The sequence below is a fragment of the Sus scrofa genome, chromosome 4 (genome assembly GCF_054392235.1).
Source record: "Sus scrofa isolate SSC_HxYL_T2T_F1_AM1 chromosome 4, Sscrofa_HxYL_maternal_Yorkshire_Landrace_v2.0, whole genome shotgun sequence".
NCBI classification, from domain to species: domain Eukaryota; kingdom Metazoa; phylum Chordata; class Mammalia; order Artiodactyla; family Suidae; genus Sus; species Sus scrofa.
The window spans coordinates 83,980,174-84,000,661 of NC_139386.1; the positions used below are offsets into that span (position 1 = coordinate 83,980,174).

At 43.3% G+C, this 20,488-nt stretch overlaps 1 protein-coding gene across 2 annotated transcripts in view; it reads right to left on the minus strand.

Moving 5' to 3' along the window:
• Positions 1-16,327, minus strand: part of UBE2V2 (ubiquitin conjugating enzyme E2 V2) — a 31,180-nt gene extending 14,853 nt beyond the window's left edge. The window contains 2 exon segments of one of the 2 annotated variants that reach the window (NM_001243391.1): positions 809-957; positions 16,257-16,327. In NM_001243391.1, coding sequence (NP_001230320.1) covers positions 809-957; positions 16,257-16,272 — 165 coding nt within the window. In that variant the 5' untranslated portion in view covers positions 16,273-16,327. 2 annotated transcript variants of the gene reach the window in all.
• Between the last annotated feature and the right edge of the window lie 4,161 nt (positions 16,328-20,488).

The window sequence follows — 20,488 nt, forward strand, 5'->3', positions numbered from 1 at the left end:
GTGTGCAGCACATGGGGCCTTTGAGGAAAGAATGCAATGTAGAAAAAAAATTCCCAATCTGAACATGATTTTGAGTAAAAATAAAAAGTCAGAAACTTGAGAAAGACCCAAGAATAAAACACAATAGGGCCTGTTGCCAACGACACTAGAAAACATTCAAGAATCAGCCTTTTCTACCTATTTAATGGATGAAGATATCGAGGCCTGGGACACGTACATGGTGAGTCAACCGTCACTGGCCAAGATCGATATGCACTTAATACAACCAGTTTAGAAACCCGGTAAAACACACAGTGGGTTAGTCACACGTTACACCGAGATACACTGCTTGCTCTTCCCGCACGCCCCTCCAATTCCTCATCTTTTCTCCTCTCTATCTGGAATGTTCTCCAGCCCCATCACCACTTTCTGAAATCCTACCAGTCAGTCCTTTAAGGCTCATTCCAAAGGCAACTTCCTCCACTCTCCACAGCCTTCCTCAATCATTCCAGCTAGAAGAAACATAAAGTCCCGCAGTGAACTTTCTCTGCCAGATTCTGAATGTTCAGAATCTGTCATTTGTACTCATTTCTTCTCCTCTACTGAACTGCAAATATTTTGACAGCAACAATCTTATCAGTCTTTTCCCCCCAATCCTCCAGAAAATCAAGCATCAATAAATGCATACAAAATAAATAAAAAGTGAGGGACTGTTTCAGTTAGAAATTATCATAATCATTTATTTTGATATCAGTATTATAAAATAAAATGCTTACTCTAAAGTGACAATAAATATTAACAGAAAAAGTATGTAATTTACAGCACTGACCCTTGGTGGCCCAATAATCATGCCTGTCCACCTTGTAAGTGTCATGTCTTCGTCATCTTCAAGGCCCCAGCTAACCGTACCATCGCCTACTCCTTTTTGTCCTTCTTCAAGTTCTTCCAACAAGCGAAAATTACGAGGAACTTTAACTCCTATACAAAAGAATGTCAATGTAAATGTAAAAAGCTCATAATTATAAGGACTACACATATTCAAATTCAGCTTTTCCCGAATTAACCTTTATAAATTATTACCCAAAAGACAAAATTCCCTTTAAAAAGCATTCTGTCCCAGAAAATGCTGAATCTAAAAACCTTTCAAAATGAAAACACTAGAGAAAGCATGTACCAAACATTGACAGCAGTACAAAACCGGTACCTCAACTCCTAATCATTCCGTTTTATACGGACATAAATCACCCTAAGAGAATCATTCTAAGTGATTATTTTCCATAACGGAGGTTCTGTTCCTAGTCAAGAATGCTGCATCAAATAAATGGGCAGGACCAGAAAGTTCAAAAAAGCTTCATTTCATTAACATATGTTCTCTAATGACCTTTAAAGAATACAGCTATGTTCCACCTGTAAAAGTTTACTAGAGGGACCCTGCTAGAATGCAGACCCCACCCTGGGCCCCCCACGGGCTCCTTCCTGCAGACATGCCTACTGACCACAAGGGCCTGCATCCCCCGTCAGCAGGTACAAGACTGGAGAGCCCATTTCCTGGAAGACATAACCTCCTGGTGGAAGACATGCCTTTCGCCTCCTGGCCCAACCCCACGATGTTTTCACAACCCGTCATTCTGAACCCTTTAGCTCTATTTCTAAAATCTTAACACAGAATCTTCCTCTCTACCTAGAGACCCCCGCCTTTCAGGGTCTCACTGACCCTGGTCTTTGCCACCACTCTGATCTCCAACCCCTGGAACCAACCAAGATTCTTGGGCTTTATCACAACCTGTCCCAGAATTTACTGGCCTGACCTCTCCAAAGCATGGATCCTGCAGCCCTCTGGTTCTCAACAGCACCTAGCAAGAGACATCCTCCACCCCACTGCACAAGTCTTGAAAACCCAGAACCTCCTCTCTGACTCTGGAGCACTTCTTCCTCTCCCGCCAATCCAAGCACACACACAGGTACCAGGCAGGAAAAGGGGACATCTCTTTTAAAGCAACTGTCATTTTGTATAGCTTTTCTCTTTTCCTGAAACTAAGACATCTCTTTCAGTTACCAATTCGGAGTAATCCTTTTGAACATATAATGAGAAGCCACTAAGTGCCATAACTTAAAAACACTAGCCATGGAGTTCCCATCGTGGTTCAGTGGTTAACAAACCCAACTAGGAACCATGAGGTTGCGCGTTCAATCCCTGGCCTTGCTCGGTGGGGTAAGGATCCATAGTTGCCGTGAGCTGTGGTGTAGGTTGCAGAAGTGGCTCGGATCCTGCATTGCTGTGGCTCTGGCGAAGGCTGGCAGCTACAGTTCCGATTAGACCCCTAGCCTGGGAACCTCCATATGCCACGGAGCAGCCATAGAAAAGGCAAAACAAACAAACAAAAAAACCAAACACACACTAGCCACTTTATGTGTTGTAAAAAACTGGAAAACCTTGGGCCACAGAAACACGAAGCTGTTATAATCACAAAAACAAGAGTAGTCATTACTAGAGTTCCCACTGTGGCTCAGTGCTAACGAACCCAACTAATATCTAGGAGGATTCAGGTTTGATCCCTGACCTCACTCAGCGGGTTGGGGATCCGGCATTGCCGTGAGCTGTGGTGTAGGTTGCAGATGGGGCTTGGATCCTGCGTTGCTATGGCTGTGATGTAGGCTGGCAGCTGCAGCTCTGATTTGACTCCTAGCCTGGGAATTTCCATATGCTAAATTTTATGGCCCTAAGTCGTTATCACAACTACAATAATTACTAAAAACCATTTGCTTGGTGTATAATAATTATTAATAACCATTTGCCTAGTGTGCTATTTTAAATAAATTATCCCATTTGATCCCAAAAGCACTCATTTTACAGTTGAGGAAACCGAAGTTTGAAGAAGCTGAGTGACCAACCCAAGGTCACACAGTCCTAAGTGGCAGATCCGGTATTAAAACCCAGTCTCTTCACTGAGGTCACTCTCTTAACCTTGAAGTCACATAGCAAGCCACCCAGGCAGCACCCTACGCACAGGCCAGGCATCAGACTGCCCACAGCTAGCTCCCAGTGCTGCCGCCTTCCAGACAGGGGGCCCAGCAATGTTTTCTCATCCATAAATGTGAGAAGAGACCACAGCAGTTTCTACCTCACAGACTCACCGTGAAAATTAAACACAGTAAGGTTAAACAGAATGTTGGATATGATTTTAGTGCTCATGTTAAGTTACAAAACACTTCTATTCATCCCCAGCTACCTCTGGTGAGAGCTAAAGCTCTCTGAAGGCTGGCCCCGGAACAGTTACCCTGGGCTTGAGTCTCTACCCACGTAACAAGACGACTGCTCTTCTCCTGGGGCTGTACCGTCATGATCTCCACAAGATACTGCTATTGACCTGCTCTTTGAAGTAATCTTAAAGAAGCCTGATTACCTCTTACCATTATGAAGTCATTCCCCAAGTAAAATTCTAAATTTGTGTCGTTTCGTAGTCTCCTTTTTTATAAACAATTCAGTCAGGTGATCTTTATAAGCATCCAAAACTACAAAGTAAACAATGTAAAATTAATGTTTCTTTTTACATAAGTGCCTTAAAAGCAATAAATTTAGTGGCTGCTAAACTTTTCACCATATCTCTATGCAGCATTCTGGAGAAATAGTTCAAAGATTAATGGATCGATTACTGGCAATGTCAAAATTGAAAAGGTTATAGCAGCTAGGACTATTTTGTTTTCAAAGTATAAGACTCAAAACAAACAAAACCCAGTGAGCTGTATTTTCAAGCTCAGGGCTAGAGTTTTCTGTTTTATTTCGCCCAACCACTAGTGTCTGCAAAGAGAAGGAGCCACAAGGGGGATGCTGGTCTATGAAAAAGCTACAGCAGGCACATAGGTGGTCCTTTCAATCTCTTACCACCTCCAAGCCTTTTTCTAGAGTTCTGCTTGCTTTTCCCTGTATCATGTTTGTGTTGTTATTGTTGAAAAGCAGCCCATACACCCACCCCTTTCGAGCTGAAACTCTTTTACAATGTCATCAATTTTTCAGTCCAGAAGAATCTCAGAGATCATCCAGTACAAAACCTAACATTTTAGGCTTTCCCCATGGTACAGTGGGTTAAGTATCTGGCATTGTCACTGTGGTAGCTCTGGTTACAGCTGTGGCATGGATTCAATCTCTGGCCCAGGAACTTCCACAAGCCGTGGGTGTGGGAAAAAAAAAACAAACCCTAAAAACTGGATTAGTCTCCAGGGGTCCACTAATCTAGTCTCCTTATTACATGATGATGAACTTCCATTTATGAGGCAAAACCCTGAATGTAGACAACCTAAAAAATATGCTTCCAGTTTTTAGTATGAAGGGTATCAGATTCCTAACCATGTGCCTTTGATTTTCAAAATACCAAAAGTAAAGGCATAAAGACAACAAAAACTAGAATGAGTCTTGAAATGCTGTGTATCAGGAACAAGGATTCCCCAATTTTAACTCATAAAATGTAACCTTTTTCAGTTACAGGGATAAAAGCATAAATAAGACCTTAAATAGTAATAAATCTGTCAATCTACCCATACAAACATAAGAAATGACAGCAAAGCAAACTCATTATCAGTTTACAACTAACCATCTAAATTAAGTAAGTTCTGAAATAACGCTTAAATTTTGTTTAGGGCCTCACTGGCCATATACGGAAGATCCCAGGCTAGGGGTCGAATTGGAGCTGCAGCTGCCTGCCTGCACCGCAGCCAGGGCAACGTCAGATCCGAACCTCCTCTGTGACCTATGCTGCACCCTGAAGCAACACTGGATCCATAACCCACTGATCGAGGCCAGGGATCAAACCTGTGTCTGCACGGATCCTAGTCAGATTCTTAACCCACTGAGCCACAACGAGACTGCACTTTCTTTTTTAATGAACATACTTCTATGTGAAACACAGTCAAGTACCATATCTACCTGCTGGGTATGAGTATTCATCTTTGGGGGTGGGGCAGGGTCAATGGACACTCTTCCAACCCAGCTGACCCAGGGACCCACCATCTACTCAAAATTAACTTGCCCAGAGGAATGCCATGAACCGGCTCTCCAACCCCACTTCAGCGGGAACTCACGAACATCCAAGTGCACTCCGAGCCCCCTTCCCTCACTACTCTACCTTCCCTAAGCAGCTGTGGGTTAAGGAAAAGTGTGTCTGGGGCACCCAGCTTACCTGCCCTGCAGAGTTCTCTCAGGCACAGGGGTTTCTGCCACCAGGCAACAAGCTGAGGGGCACACGGTTAGGACGGAGCTCTCAGAAAGTCCCCTGTTAACTTCAGTGCTGGCTCCTGTCCACCTGGTGAATTCTGAGTCCCCTCGAACCCCCAATAGGCTGACTGAGTGAAAACTGACTTTTACTGAGCACCTATGTGACAGACATGTGCAGACAGGCAGAAGCATCATGTTCTACTTTGCAAGTTGTTTTAACACCACCATTTCACTAAATAAGAAAATTCAGGTTTAAATTACTAGGTTGAACCTTATGAATGAAACTGTTGGTATTCAGGCATCTTTTTAACCAACAGAAAAGAGATTTCATAAGGTTCAACCTAACATGGATTAAGTGGAGGAGGTGAGATGAATGGGGTTTCAAAGCCCAAGCTCACGTCCCTCGCTCCTGCTCAAATGCCCTGATCCCTGCAGATCTGATGGGGATGAGGGACACATAGTGACCAACTGAGGGGAGCAGTTCTGACAAAACAAATCCAGTTCTGCACCCTTTAAAAAAAGAAACTTTCTATAGATCACATACTTGGATTGTGCTCACAGCAAAATACTACTACCCAGGCAAAGAATATAACCATCATTTTATATTTTTCAAAGTACTTTCCCATACAGCCATGTTATCTGAATAAAGGAAAAATCTTTTAAGGTACAATGGGCAGATAGATCTATGTTTTACAAAGATAAGGGCATGAACTAACTCACTCAAGATCGTGGCAAGCTAGTAGCTAAGTCAAAGGTGTCATGCATATTTCTCGACATGAGTATAACTCTGTTACTGTATACTATATACTCCAGAAAACAAAGCAGGGAGACCATAGAACATGTACAACCTAAAATACATATTTTTCAAAACATACTCATTGCTGACATTCACTATATAAACAAAAACATTATAAAGAAAGTTTCAAAACTTAAATCCAAGAAACAAGAGCATCCGTTCACTTTTACATTAATCCATCCATTTACTCAATAACCCTCTGATGACTACTCACTGCTGTTACTCTGCAGGCACCTGATAAAAACTCTCTTTGCCCTAAGCAGCTCACCTGAGAGGAGGCCAATACAGAGACAGCACAACACAAAGAAAAAAATCCTCTGGGGGCACCTAGAAAGGACAACCAACCCCAAAAGAAGGACAAGGAAGAACTCCTTGAGGAAGAAACTCCCCAGGTACAACCTAAAAGAAACCACGCAGATGAGAACTGCGTAAAAATATTCAAGATGTCAGGGTGGAAAAACATAAGCAAAGAATGTCAAAAAACTGAATAAACAGAGCAATCTGCATGCATGAGAAACTCACAGCAAAGATGGTAAGTTCTCCTCAAATTAATCTTCGGACTTTCAATTTAAACTGAAATTCTAGGGAGTTCCCTGGCAGTCTACAGTAATTAGGACTCGGCACTTTCATTCCTGTAGCCCGGGTACAATCCCTGATCTGGGAACTGAGATCCCACATCAAGCCTCAGCATGCTGCAGCCAAAAACCAAACAAAAACCCCTGAAATTCCAACGGCACTGTTCTCAGAAATGGACAGTCCTAATATTCTTATGGAAAACCTAAGGGGCAAGAATTTAGAGAAAATATTTAAAGAAAAAGAAAACCAAAAAAAAAAAAGGAGTTCCCATCGTGGCGAAATGGTTAACGAATCCGGCTAGGAACCATGAGGTTGCAGGTTCGGTCCCTGGCCTTGCTCAGTGGGTTAAGGATCCGGTGTTGCCGTGAGCTGTGGTGTAGGTCGCAGACGTGGCTCGGACCCCGAGTTGCTGTGGCTCTGGCGTAGGCCGGTGGCTACGGCTCCGATTCGACCCCTAGCCTGGGAACCTCCCTATGCTGCGGGAGCGGCCTAAGAAATAGCAAAAAGACAGGAAAAAAAAAAAAAGAAAACAGAGGGGATACTTTTCCTAGATATTAAGATTTCCTCCTCAGCAAAGAACGTAGTTAGGATAATGTGAAATTAGTGCAGGAGTCAGTTCTTCACTCTGGAGAAATTCTGTTTGATAACCCTACCTAGGCCCATAAGCCCACTCACTGGCTGCTTCAAAAACCACAGTCACGGGAGCTCCCATCATGGCTCAGCGGTTAACAAATCTGACTAGCAACCATGAGGATGCAGGTTCGATCCCTGGCCTCGCTCAGTGGGTTAAGGATCTGGTGTTGCGTGGCTGTGTTGTAAGCCAGCAGCTGTAGCTCTGATTAGACCCCTAGCCTGGGAAGTTCCATATGCCTTGGGTGCAGCCCTACAAAGCAAAAAAAACAAATAAACAACTAAGATGGCATCAACTATACGAACTATTACTTTAAGAAATTAAAACACACTACCAATTAAACTATATGACATATATCCATTTCAGATGGTAAAACCTGTCTTAGAATTAATGGAATAATTAATACGGATTAAAAAAAATCTGAAAAAATTCTTAATCAAACATTCTACATTTGAAGCATCTGTACTATTTACCTTCAAACACAGATAGAAAAACCTGGATTAGGAGTTCCCATCGTGGCTCAGTGGTTAACGACTCCGACTAGGAACCATGAGGTTGCAGGTTCAGTCCCTGGCCTTGCTCAGTGGGTTAAGGACCCAGCGTTGCCATGAGCTGTGGTGTAGGTTGCAGACGCAGTTCGATCCCCAGTTGCTGTGGCTGTGGCATAGGCCAGCATCTACAGCTCCAGTTAGACCCCTAGCCTGGGAACCTCCATATGCTGCGGGTGCGGCCCTAAAAAGACAAAAAGAAAAAAGAAAAAAAAAAAAAAAAAACCTGGATTAGAAAATTTGTGAATTACCTCGAACCCATGGTATGGAGGCTGCAAAGTGTACAGCAGAATACAAACCATGCTGCCAGTACTCTAAAGGTTACAACCAAAACCACTCTGCCCCCGGCTACTCCGCAAAAATTACTAGTCTATGTGCTGCACACTAACTCAGATAAGGAGAAAACAAGCAGTTTCGTGTGTTTACTTAACGTATTTGAATACAAAACATCCTTTTAGTATTGTTTCACTTCAGAAAAGTAAACTAAAAACTTATGAATAAAACATTATAATACATAAAGGGGGAAAACTAGATTTTCTTGAGCCATTTCTTGTGATTAAATCACTCACAGAGGAGTTCCCGTTGTGGCGCAGTGGTTAACGAATCCGACTAGGAACCATGAGGTTGCGGGTTCGGTCCCTGCCCTTGCTCAGTGGGTTAATGATCCGGCGTTGCCGTGAGCTGTGGTGTAGGTTGCAGACGCGGCTCGGATCCCGCGTTGCTGTGGCTCTGGCGTAGGCCGGTGGCTACAGCTCCGATTCAACCCCTGGCCTGGGAGCCTCCATATGCCGTGGGAGCGGCCCAAGAAATAGCAACAACAAAAAAAAAAAAAAAAAAAAAAAAAAGACATAAATCACTCACAGAAAGGGCACCCTAAGAAAATGATGACAACACAAGAGGTACTCAGTAACATTCCATGAGCTTATGGCAGAGGTTCACGTTCACCCTTTCTGGCAACATTTATGGGCTTAAACTCCCACCCTCTGTCAAATGGTAAAACAATCATAACCAGATCATCAGTTAGAACTTAACATACGTCAACATGATGCTTTTAAAACAGAGTCAGTTAGGTGGTAAAACTATGCAAGCCAAACTTTCCATCTTAATAAAGTAGAAATAAGTAGACAAATTGGATTTCATCAAAATTTAAAACTTTTGGGTTTCAAAGGACAAATCAAGAAAGTGAAAAACCTACAAAATGAGAGAAAATACAAAGCATACATTAATAAGGAACTTGTACCTAGACTATATAAAGAAGAAATAGAGTATATAAAGAACTCTTACGACTCAACAATAAAAAGACAAACAATGCAATTTTTTTACATGAACAAACCAGATGCTTACATGGGCAATTAATCTACAACAAAGGAGGCAAAAATAAAATGGAGAAAAGACAGTCTCTTTAGCAAGCAAGGAGGATTGGGGAAAGTGGACAACTACATGCAAAAGAACCAAACTGGACTACTCTTCCCACACCATTTACAAAAGTAAACTCAGAATTCATTAAAGACTTACAATAAATCTGAAATCTTAAACCTTCTAGAAGAAAACAGTATGCTCTTTGACACTGGTCTTTGCAATAATTTTTTACATCTGTCTCCTCAGGCAAGGGAAACAAAAGCAAAAATAAACAAATGAGACTGTATCAAACTAAATGCTTTTGCACACCAAAGGCAACTATCAACAAAACAAAAAGGCAGCCTAGGAATGGGAGAAGACACCTGTAAACAATAGATCTGACAAGGGGTTAATATCCAAAATACACGAAGAACACAAATAACTCAACGCTCAAAAAAATAAACCTGAAACCCGATTAAAACAATGGGCAGAGGATCTGAATAGACATTTCCAAAAAAAGACATTCAGATGGTCAACAGTTACGTGAAAAGATGCTCAACATCATGCATCATCAGGGAAATGCAAATCAAAACCACAAAGAGCTATATCACCTGACATCTGAGTGGCTGTCATCAAAAACTTAACAAATAAGTCTGCAAGAATGTGGAGAAAAGGGGACACTTGTGCACTACTGGGGGGAATATAAATTGGTGCAACAACTATATAAAACAGTGTAATTTCCTCAAAAAATTACAAATAAACTAATGCACAATTCAGCAATTCCGCTCCTGGGTATTTATCCAAAGAGAACAAAAACACTATTTCAAAAAGATCTATGCATCCTTCTGTTCATTGCACCATTATGCACAACAGGCAAGATATGAAAGCAACTTAAGTGCCCATCGATACATGAATGGATAAAGATGTACACAAACACGCAATACTTCTCAGACGTAAAGAAGAATGAAATCTTGCCATCAGCAACAATATGGACGGGCCTAGAGAGTATTATGCCAACTGAGCTAAGTCAGAGAAAGACAAATGTTGTATGCCCACTTATATACAGCAACCAAAGTTTATAAAATACAGGGTGATACAGAAGCAGCATCAAAGAACCTGAAATCAAGAAACTAGCTCTGGACTCAACAGCTCACTAAATAATCTTGTCAAACTCACTTCATAACTAGATATTCAGTGCTCATCTATAAAATAAACCTGGTCTAGAACCTAAATAATTCATAGTATACTTATAAATAAATCGATTCTAAATTTCATCCCATTTATTTTAGTCTACATACCTTCCATCATTTTGAAGTTTGGGGTCAAACAGCTCCCCAAATGATTGATAAATGGCTATTTCCACACATGGCAACCTGTTTGCCATGGTTTCCATATGCATGACTTCCAGTTCCCATGGTTTAAAGACCAGCCCCCCAACGACACAGTTCAAACTTCAGTCACCACAGTATCCTAACTATGCATGAAGTACGCACTTTGCCACTAGCCCCTCTTTGCCACTAGCCCCTCTTTGCCACTAGCCCCTCGGTCCACAAGACTGTGCACGTAACATGAGCAATCCCAATCACTGGCCATCACTTCCCATTTTCAGTGCTGTTAACAGGATGCTGCACCTCTCTCAGTTCTCAGACAGCAAAGCATGCAGGAGAGCTGCCTCCTGTCCCCCAGTGGTACCCACGTGAGAGTCTATAGCCAAAAAAAAGTTCCCGTTACGGCGCAGCAGAAACGAATCCAACTAGGAACAATGAGGTTGCAGGTTCCATCCCTGGCCTCGGTCAGTGGGTTAAGGATCCCGCACTGTTGTGAGCTGTGGTGTAGGTCACAGACATGGCTCAGATCTGGCGTTGCCGTGGCCCTGGCATAGGCCGATGGCTGGCAACAGCTCCGATTAGACCCCTAGCCTGGGAACCTCCAAATGCTGTGGGTGCGGTCCTAAAAAGACAAAAGACAAAAAATAAAATAAAATAGCCAACAAAGGCAAAAATGCAGCAAAGAAACAAAAGCTGGTAACATGGGAAATGAAATTTGAACAGAGAGTCACAAAAGATATTTCTGACCATAGGAACGTTGAAGAGACTCCAGAAGAGCAGGCAGTGGAATGCAGTGAAGGTGAACTTATGCACATAAATGCAGAAAGGAGATGCAGGAAGATGACCACATCCCAGAGGAAGGGAAACTTCACAATAAAGAAACTCTCAGAGATCTACCCTCTAACACTGAAAGCACAAAGGAAAGAGTTACCGCTGTGGACCAACGGGATCAGCAGTTGTCTCTGCAGTGCGGGGACCAAGGTTCCATCCCTGGTCTCGGATCTGATCCTTGGCCTGAGAATTCCACAGGCCCTTGGGGCCGCCAAAAAGAGAAAAGAAAGAGGGAAGGAAGGAACGAAGGGGAAGAGAGGAACAAAGGGAGGAAGGAAGAGAAAGAAAGAGGAGCTCCCATCGTGGATCAGCAGAAAGGAATCTGACTAGTAGCCATGAGGATGCAGGTTCGATCCCTGGCTTCCCTCAGTGGGTTAAGAATCTGACACTGCTGTAACCCGTGGTGGAGGCCAGCAGCTTCAAGTCTGATTCAACCCCTAGCCTGGGACCCTTCCTATACCACGGGTTCAGCCCTAAAAAGACCAAAAAGAAAAAAAAAAAAGAAAAAAAAAAAAAAAAGGAAAGAAACACAAAGAATAAAATATTGGAAGAAGATCCAAATTAAAGAGAATGACAATTCAAAGCATAGAAAAGATGCCTGCTCCACATAAATTACAAGATGAGAAGAAAAAGGCAAGCATTGTTCAAACTAGTCTAGACAATTTTATAAAGAGATCAAACACTCTAATTCTTTGTTTTTGTTTGTTTTGTTTTCTGGCTACACCCACCGCACGTGGAAGTCCCCAGGGATTGAAACTGCACGGTAGCAGTGCCCTGGGCCACTGCAATGAAAACGCTGGATCCTTTGGATCCTTAATCTACTGCACCACTAGAGAACTCCCATTCTAATTCTTTTTTCTTTTCTTTTTTTTTTTTTTTTTTTGTCTTTTGTCCTTTTAGGGCCACACTCGCAGCATATGGAGGTTCCCAGGTTAGGGGTCAAATAAGAGCTGTAGCCGCCAGCCTATACCAGAGCCACATCAACACCAGATCCAAGCCTCGTCTGCAACCTACAGCACAGCTCACGGCAACCGCAGGATCCTTAACCCACTGAGCAAGGCCAAGGATTGAACCTGCAACCTCATGGTTCCTAGTCAGATTCGTTAACCACTGCGCCTCGACAGGAACTCACCCATTCTAATTCTTAAACTCACATTTAAATCACAGTGTACTAACAAATGTTAGTTTTACTTTTTAAAAAATGTTTTAGTGAACATTTTCAAAGGTCACAGAATGATCCTAATTTTTCACACTTAGTAAGACTGTTTGGGACAGTTTCAGTCTGCCACCCCAACTACTCTGCAAAGGGAGGGCTGCTCCACAGTAAGCAGTACCTGACGTTATCAAGAGCAAACATGCATCAGGAGCATCCAGGTTCATAACTAACAGAGAAATCTACCAGGCCAGTTATTAGTCTGAAGAGGGAAATACCTTAGACTATAACAGTTCAGCTCCTATATTGTTTAGTTTCCAAATTCTATGATTTATACATGCAAATCTCTTTTACTGCTCCCACGTTCTGCCATATCCACACATCTTCATCTTTAATATGGGGAAAACAACCTCATATTGTCCAACCTTTTCATAGACGGGGAGGTGGAAAGCAAGGCTTAAGAGATGCAGGAGCATATCTAGCATGCAAAGCAATCTAGCAGGGCAGCAGGAAAACTGAAACACTGCTAACCCAGTTCTTGCTCCAGGATACATAATGCTGCCCACTTCTGAAAATGGTAATTGGGTTTTACTTTGGTCTTGTTTTCCACTCATGTGGCTTACCAACAAAGAAAAAATATTCCATCTTTTTTTCTGAGCCTCTCACTAAAGACATTTTGCAATCTTCTGCATTCAGAGAAGACAGCTCCATCACACCACTAGTCTAACTACTGATAAATGACAAAAAATATTCAAATGTTTCACATTACAATGTATTCTGGATGGGATCCTCGGACAGAAACAGACATTAGGTAAAAACTAAAGAAACCTGAATACAGTACCAACTTCAGTTAATGATAAGTATGTTGATACTCGTTCATTACTTGGTGATAAATGTACCAGACCATGATGTTAACAGGAGAAATTGGATACATGTATAGGAATGCCCTGTACCATCCTCACAACTTTTCTGTAAAATTTGAAAGTACTCTAAAATTAAAAATGTACTATTACTATAAATTATTGCATACACTTTTAATTTTGAATCACAGGTACTAAACATAGCAGTGTATTTTTATTTTTTTTTTAAGCTGTGTGCTATGAAATCATACCGACCCCCCAGAAGTGACTCTGCCTCTGGGAACTGGGAATCTAGCCAGTGGGGTTTCCACCACAGCCCATTTCATGAATGGAAGTGTCTGAGAGTCTGAATAAGGATTCTACTAGAAGAGAAGCATGAAAGCCACTCTCAAATCTAAAAGGGAATAAGGGCTCCTGATTTCAGGATTATTCCAAATTCAGAGTTCCTCATGATGAAAAAAGCACTAGGCTGAGAGTAAAAAAACTAGATTCTAATCTGGACTCTATTGATAACCAACTATGTAAAATCTTATATTTCCTTAGGCCTCAGTTTTCTCATCTACAAAAAAAGAGGATCAAGTAGTATGGCGAAGTATGTTTCAGCTCAGAGGTCTGTTTAATTAGAATCCCCATCAATTTTTTTTCTAGTAACAGAAAGGATAAAAACATATGACTTAGGCAATGGACATTAAAATACAGTGCTTTAATTGAGGTAAAAAAAAATATTTGTCGGATGCTTTTTCTTTTTGGCCTATCAAATAACTATTTTTGTCAAGGTTATTTTGGCTCAATTAAAAAACAAGTAGGAGTACCCACTGTGGTGCAGTGGGTTAAGGATCCATCTTATCTCTGTGGAGGCACCAGTTCAATCCGGCCCAGCACAGTGGATTAAGGATCTGGCACTGCTGAAGCTGTGGCATATGTTGCAGGTGTGGCTTGGATTTGATCTCTGGCCTGGGAATTTCAATATGCCTCAGGAGCAGCCAAAAAAGAAAAGGAAAGAAAAAGAAAAACAAGCAAACATATACAATACCTGATCTAACTAATCTAATTTAAATTTCAAGCTTTACCACATCTACTTCACAGATATAAAGGTACTGTTTCCCTCCCTTACTACCAAGAAGCAAATATGAAAGTGTAACTAAGAGAAAATATAATTTAAAAATAGCTCCAGGAGTTCCTGCTGTGGTGCAGTGGGTTAAGAATCCAACTACATCGGCTCAGGTTGCTGCAGATGCATGGATTCCATCCCCAGCCTGGTGCTGTGGGTTAAAGGATCCATCATTGCCGCAGCTGTGACACAGGTTGCAGCTGCGGCTCAAGTTCAATTCCTGGCCCAGGTACTTCCATATGCCTCAAGTTCAGCCATTAAAAAAAAAAAAAAAAAAAAGTTCCAATACATAATCCAGAACTTACTTTAGACACCTCTCCCCCAAGTGGACAACACTGTCACTCTTGTAAAGCACAAAAAAGGATAACTAGAACATAAAATTCACCAGGGCAATTTTTAGCAACAGTTTCAAAACAAATTTCAGTGGTTTAAGAAAACATCAATTAACTGCCTAAAATATATTCTTTTTAATTAAGCTAAAGTTTCAAATCTCATAAATCTAAACGGTGTAAATACAGAATTTAGGAATGCTGAAAATACAGACCAGAAAATACACATTCCAATATATAACAAATATGCAAATAATCTCACGGCAATTTCCTTACAACTCCCCCAAATGATTAAATGTGGTTAATAAAAAGTACCTGTCATTAATATAACCATTGGTCTTTTCAAAATATTTCCACACTCTCTCATATGTACAGTGTGTGTGGGGGGGATTGTGTTTAAGTAAAAAATGAAATCCACAAAGTGAAAACTATCAATCGAATGAAAATAAATCATTTTATTACTAAGTTTTCAAGAACCTATAAATACTAAGCACATCTCATAAACACAGCCCCACTAACAAGCACGCAGGATTTCAAATGGAAAGGGCAGTAATTATAAAGTTTTAACACTAAAATATCACTTTTAAATCACCCATGCTTTATTACTTAGTTCTCATCTCATCTCTCATCAGTCTACTGAAACAGTTCCCCAACACCAAAACTAAACATCTTATCGTGACGCCTGCACGTAGTCAAGATGAGACATTAAAAAGACACAACTTCTCACTGAAATGAATGTAGAATGGTATTACCTTGAGACTACCCATCACAACATACACTGATGCCTTCCACTTTAGTATGTAGACTTGAAAATTCGTTTTATTATATAATGATGACATGAAATGCAAAACTAGTTTGTATTAATGGGTATGATTAGAAAAATTAAAGATCATACGCATTAATATTTTTAAGTAATAAAGCCTAACATTTTGACTTTAACATTTAATAGTCAAATGTCTAAAATCTTAGTGGTAATACTTAATTTCAAAGTCTGTGCTCATAGAAAACAAAACTGTATTAAGTGCAAGAAAGGAGTTGAATAGCTAATCTAAGAAATTGCTTTTTCTTCAGTTAGCGTTCACCTCACTCCTTGCTTTTACTTAGTTTGCACCACAGTTTTTCACTCAAATGAAAGATAACACACCTGCGGTCAGTTAGGAGACGGCCCCGTCCTCCGCCCACGTCAAGGCGAGTCAGGAATCAGACTCGCTTCAGCCTGGACCCCCAAGCGAGCCCTCCCGCGCCCAGGTGGAGGTAGCCCACCCTGGGCACCCCTGCTCGCTCTCTCACAGTCCGCGAGCCCCCGCCTGCCTGACCCAGCAACGCCTGCAGGACCCCAGACCAAGCAGGGCCCAGCCCAGCTCTAGGGCGCGCAGCCGACGCGCGGGCACGACCGCCGCCCCGACAGCAGCCCCGACCCTCCCTGTTCCCAGTGCGCTTCACGGGGAACGCAGCCGCCAAGGGGCCGCGCTCCTGCTTCTCCGCATGGCCAGGCCGATAGCCGGCAGCAGGCGGAGGCGCAGCTCGGGTCGGGGTGGAAAAGCAAGCGGCCCGGCCGGGAACAGACCTGTGGAGACCGCCATCTTCTCCTGCAGCCCGACGCACCGCCCTCACGCACGCGAAGACCGCGCCACTTCCGGGAGCGCCACTGCCCGCCCTGCGGCTTCCGACTGCAGGGTCCCGCCCCGCGGCTTCCGGTGCGTCACCACGGACCCGCCCCGCGGTTTCCGGGTTCCCGAAGCGCTGCAACTACTTCAGAGAAATGTGACAGAAGAAGTTGACGGAACACTCTCGAGTCAGTCACCGTAAGAGAGAGCGAAGCGCGAGGCAAGAACGCTCCGGGAAGGGCTCGCGCTTCGGAGAACCCTCGCCGGCGTGACGTCACGGGCGTGCGTCGAGCCGGGGGGCGGAGCGCCGCCGAGGGCCCCCTGATGGGGAAGGACGCGGCTCTGAGAGTTGAACGGAGGGCTTGTGGGAGGAAGGCTGGTCCCGACGGGTCGTTTTCTGTGGAAATAATTCAAGAAGCGGATCGGAAGTTTAAAGAACCCTTAAAATTAAGCTACCTTATTCGTATTTTCTTTTGCGATATGAGTTGGTGGAGGCAATGATTAAGATCTACGTCCAAGTCTAGAAAATTCTCCCCAAAAGTGTAAAAGAGCTTCCGAGTCACAGAAGAGCCTCGCTGCGAACGTGCCCCCACTGTTGGCGGCGGCCGCGGGGACGCGCACAGACTCGGGTGGTGGCGCCAAGCCGGCCCCGCGTAGGACTGCCGGCGACCCCCGAGGGCTGCGAGGTCCCGGGGTGCGTGCACCCTGCTACCCGCAGAAGGGGCGCGGACGGAGTCCCGCACCCCCCGCGCTGGTATCCCCGACCGGGCGGGGCCGGGGAGCTCGTCCCAAGTCCTGCCTTAGTGGTACTTGCTATGCACAAGGCGAGGTGGTTCTTGTTGGGTGGTGCTGACTGAAAAAAACGCACAGCCTGAAAGCTGAGAGTTAGGTTTTGTTTGGCAGACATTCTGAGGACTTGGAGCGCGGGAGCCGAGACTCAGATCACTGTGAGGGACTGCTTGGAAGTGGGGGGAGTGTAGCAAAGACTAGAAAGTCTGAGCATCAGAACATTACTGTTGAAGAACAGACATCCCAAATTAAAGAATTTCACGCTTTTTTGTCTATGGAAAGGTGCAGAGTCTGGCATTGAAATATTCCTTTGACGAACACCTTAGCTACCTTGTGCCCTTAGTATCCCGCGCCCTCAGGATGCAGCCTTGGTGGTGGCTGCAGCGCTCCCTGGGCTGAATTCCCAATGTGGTGGCCTGATGGCTATGACATCCTTTGTTTACTGATATGGCAGGCAATATTTTTGGCCAAACCTGCAGCATGTGTGGAAGTTCCCAGGCCAGGAATGAAACCTGCACTGCTGCAGTAACAATGCCACTAGATCCTTAATGCTACGCCACTATTTTCTAGTCAGAGGGGCCACTTCTTTCCACCCTGCACCCTTATTTCTCACCCATCTCTTACACATGACTTAGACTTTGGGAGGAGGCAGATCCTGTTCTTAATTTCTGAATGTGCTGTGTCAGCTGCTTTTTCTTCCCAGTTGCTCCCAGCTATGCCTCATAATAGGAAGTGGCACTATAGAGTGCTCTTTTAAGATTTGTTGCACTCTTCTCTGGAAGGAAGCCTCTATAACGGCTCCCAGTGATCCCTTCTGGTGTTGATACCTTGTTTTATAATCCTCTTGCCTTTTGTGGGGGCTGGGTTTACTGACCAGCTTCCAATAAACAAAATAAGACAAGTGCAGGAATATCACTTCTGAGATTTTGTTTAGAAAGAATAGGCTGCTGGGAGTTCCTATTGTGGTTCAATGGAAATGAATCTGACTAGGCAGGTTCAATCCCTGGCCTCGCCCAATGGGTTAAGGATCTAGCATTGCTGTGAGCTATAATGTAGGTCACAGACATGGCTCAGATCCCACATTGCTGTGCCTGTGTTGTAGGCCAGCAGTTACAGCTCCAATTTGACCCCTATCCTGGCAAACTCTGTATGCTACAGGTGCGGCCCTAAAAAGCAAAAAAAAAAAGGACTCCTGGAGTTCCCTAGTGGCTCGGGGGTAAGGATTCAGCCTTGTCACTGCTGTGGCTCAGGTTTAATCCTTGACCTCAGAACTTCTGCATGCTTTAGGCATGGGGGGCCAGAGACTGGATTTCCGACATGCTCTCTCTTGCTCCCTGTGAAGGAAGCCAGCTGTCATCCTGACAGCTGCCTTCTAGAGAAGCCCACGTGGAAAGGAGCTAAGATCTTCTGGCCCAAGAACCTTGAGGAAGTGAGGTCTTCGGTTCAACAGCCACAAAGAACTGAACCCTATCAACAAATATGGGGAGTTCCCATCATGGCGAACGAATCCCACTACAAACCATGAGGTTGCGGGTTCGATCCCTGCCCTTGCTCAGTGGGTTAACGATCTGGCGTTGCCGTGAGCTGTGGTGTAGGTCGAAGACGCGGCTCAGATCCTGCGCTGCTGTGGCTCTGGCGTAGGCTGGCAGCTACAGCTCCAATTAGACCCCTAGCCTGGGAAACTCCATATGCCCGCAGGAGTGGCCCAAGAAATGGCAAAAAGACAAAAAAAAAAAAAAAACAAAACAAATATGGGGGTGAGCTTGCAAGCAGATCCTCCCCGTTATCTCTTTGGATGACACTGCATCTTGGGCCAGCCCCTTCATTGCCACTCTGCTAGAGACAGAGGAACCAGCTAAAGGTGCCCAGATTCCTGACCCACCAATAATGAGATAATACATGTTTGCTGTTTTAAGCCACTACATTTTGGAATAATTTGTTTTGCAGCAATAGGAAACAAACACACTCTCTCACAGTACCCAAGACATGGAAGCAACCTAAAGTGTCCATCGACAGAGGAATGGATAAAGAAGATGTGGTACATACATATGATGGATTATTAATCAGCCATAAAAACAAATGGAATTTTGCCTTTGTCAGCAACATGGATGCACCTGAGGGGTATTACGCTAAGTAAGTGAGACAAAGACAGATACTCTGTTTTCACTTATATGTGGAATCTAAAAAATCAAACAAACAAGTGAGTGTAATGAAACAGAAACAGGTTCATAGATATAGAGAACAGACTAATGGTTATCCGAGGGGAAAAGGAAGAAGGAGGGGCAAGATAGTGTTAGGTGAGTAAGAGGTACAAACTACTATGCATAAAATAAATAAGGTGTGAGACTATATTGTGAAGGATAGGGTATATAGCCAGTGTTTTATAATAACTTTATTATTTATTTATTTATTTATTTTTTAATAGTTATTTCCCCAATGCAATTTTTTTTTCTGCTGTACAGCATGGTGACCCAGTTACACATACATGTACACATTCTATTTTCACTTATCATGCTCCATCACAAGTGACTAGACATGGTTCCCAGTGTATAATAACTTTAAATGGAATATAATGTAAAAGTTTAGAAACACTGCGTTGTACACCTGAAACTAATAATATTGTAAATCAAGTATAACTCGATTTTTTAAAAAAAAAAAACTTTGTAAATTTCTCTTGCGATTTCATCTATACCTCAAGTGTTATTTAGAAGTGTGGTAATCAGTCTACACATATTTTGGGAGTCACTGAAGGTATTTGATGTCTGATAATGTTTACTCAATGTTTGGAGGATAAGCTAATGTACAATAACAGTAAGCAGTTATATTTTTTTTCCAGAGCCTCACCGCAGCATATGGAAGTTCCCAGGCTAGGGGTCGAATTGGAGCTGTAGCTGCCGGCCGACACCACAGCCACTGCAACACAGGATCCTTAACCCACTGAACAAGGCCAGGGATCGAACCCGAGTCCTCATGGATACTAGTTGGGTTCATTACCACTGAGCCACAACAGGAACTCCAAGCAGTTATGTTCTTGACTTCTTTGTTGTGGATTGACCATAAGTACATGGGTTTATTTCTGGGCTCCCTATTCTGTTCCATTGATCTGTGTGCCTGTTTTTTGTGCCAGTGTCATACTGTTTTGTTTTGTTTAGTTAAAAAACTTATTTGAGGAGTTCCTGTTGTGGCACAGCGGAAATGAATCCTACTAGGAACCATGAGGTTGCAGGTTCGGTCCCTGGCCTCGGCTCAGTGGGTTAAGGATCTGGTGTTGCCGTGGGCTGCGGTGTAGGTTGCAGACACAGCTTGGATCTGGTGTTGCCGTGGCTGTGGCGTAGGCTGGCAGCTGTAGCTCTGATTCGACCCCTACCCTGGAAACCTCCATATGCCACAGGTTCGGCCCTAA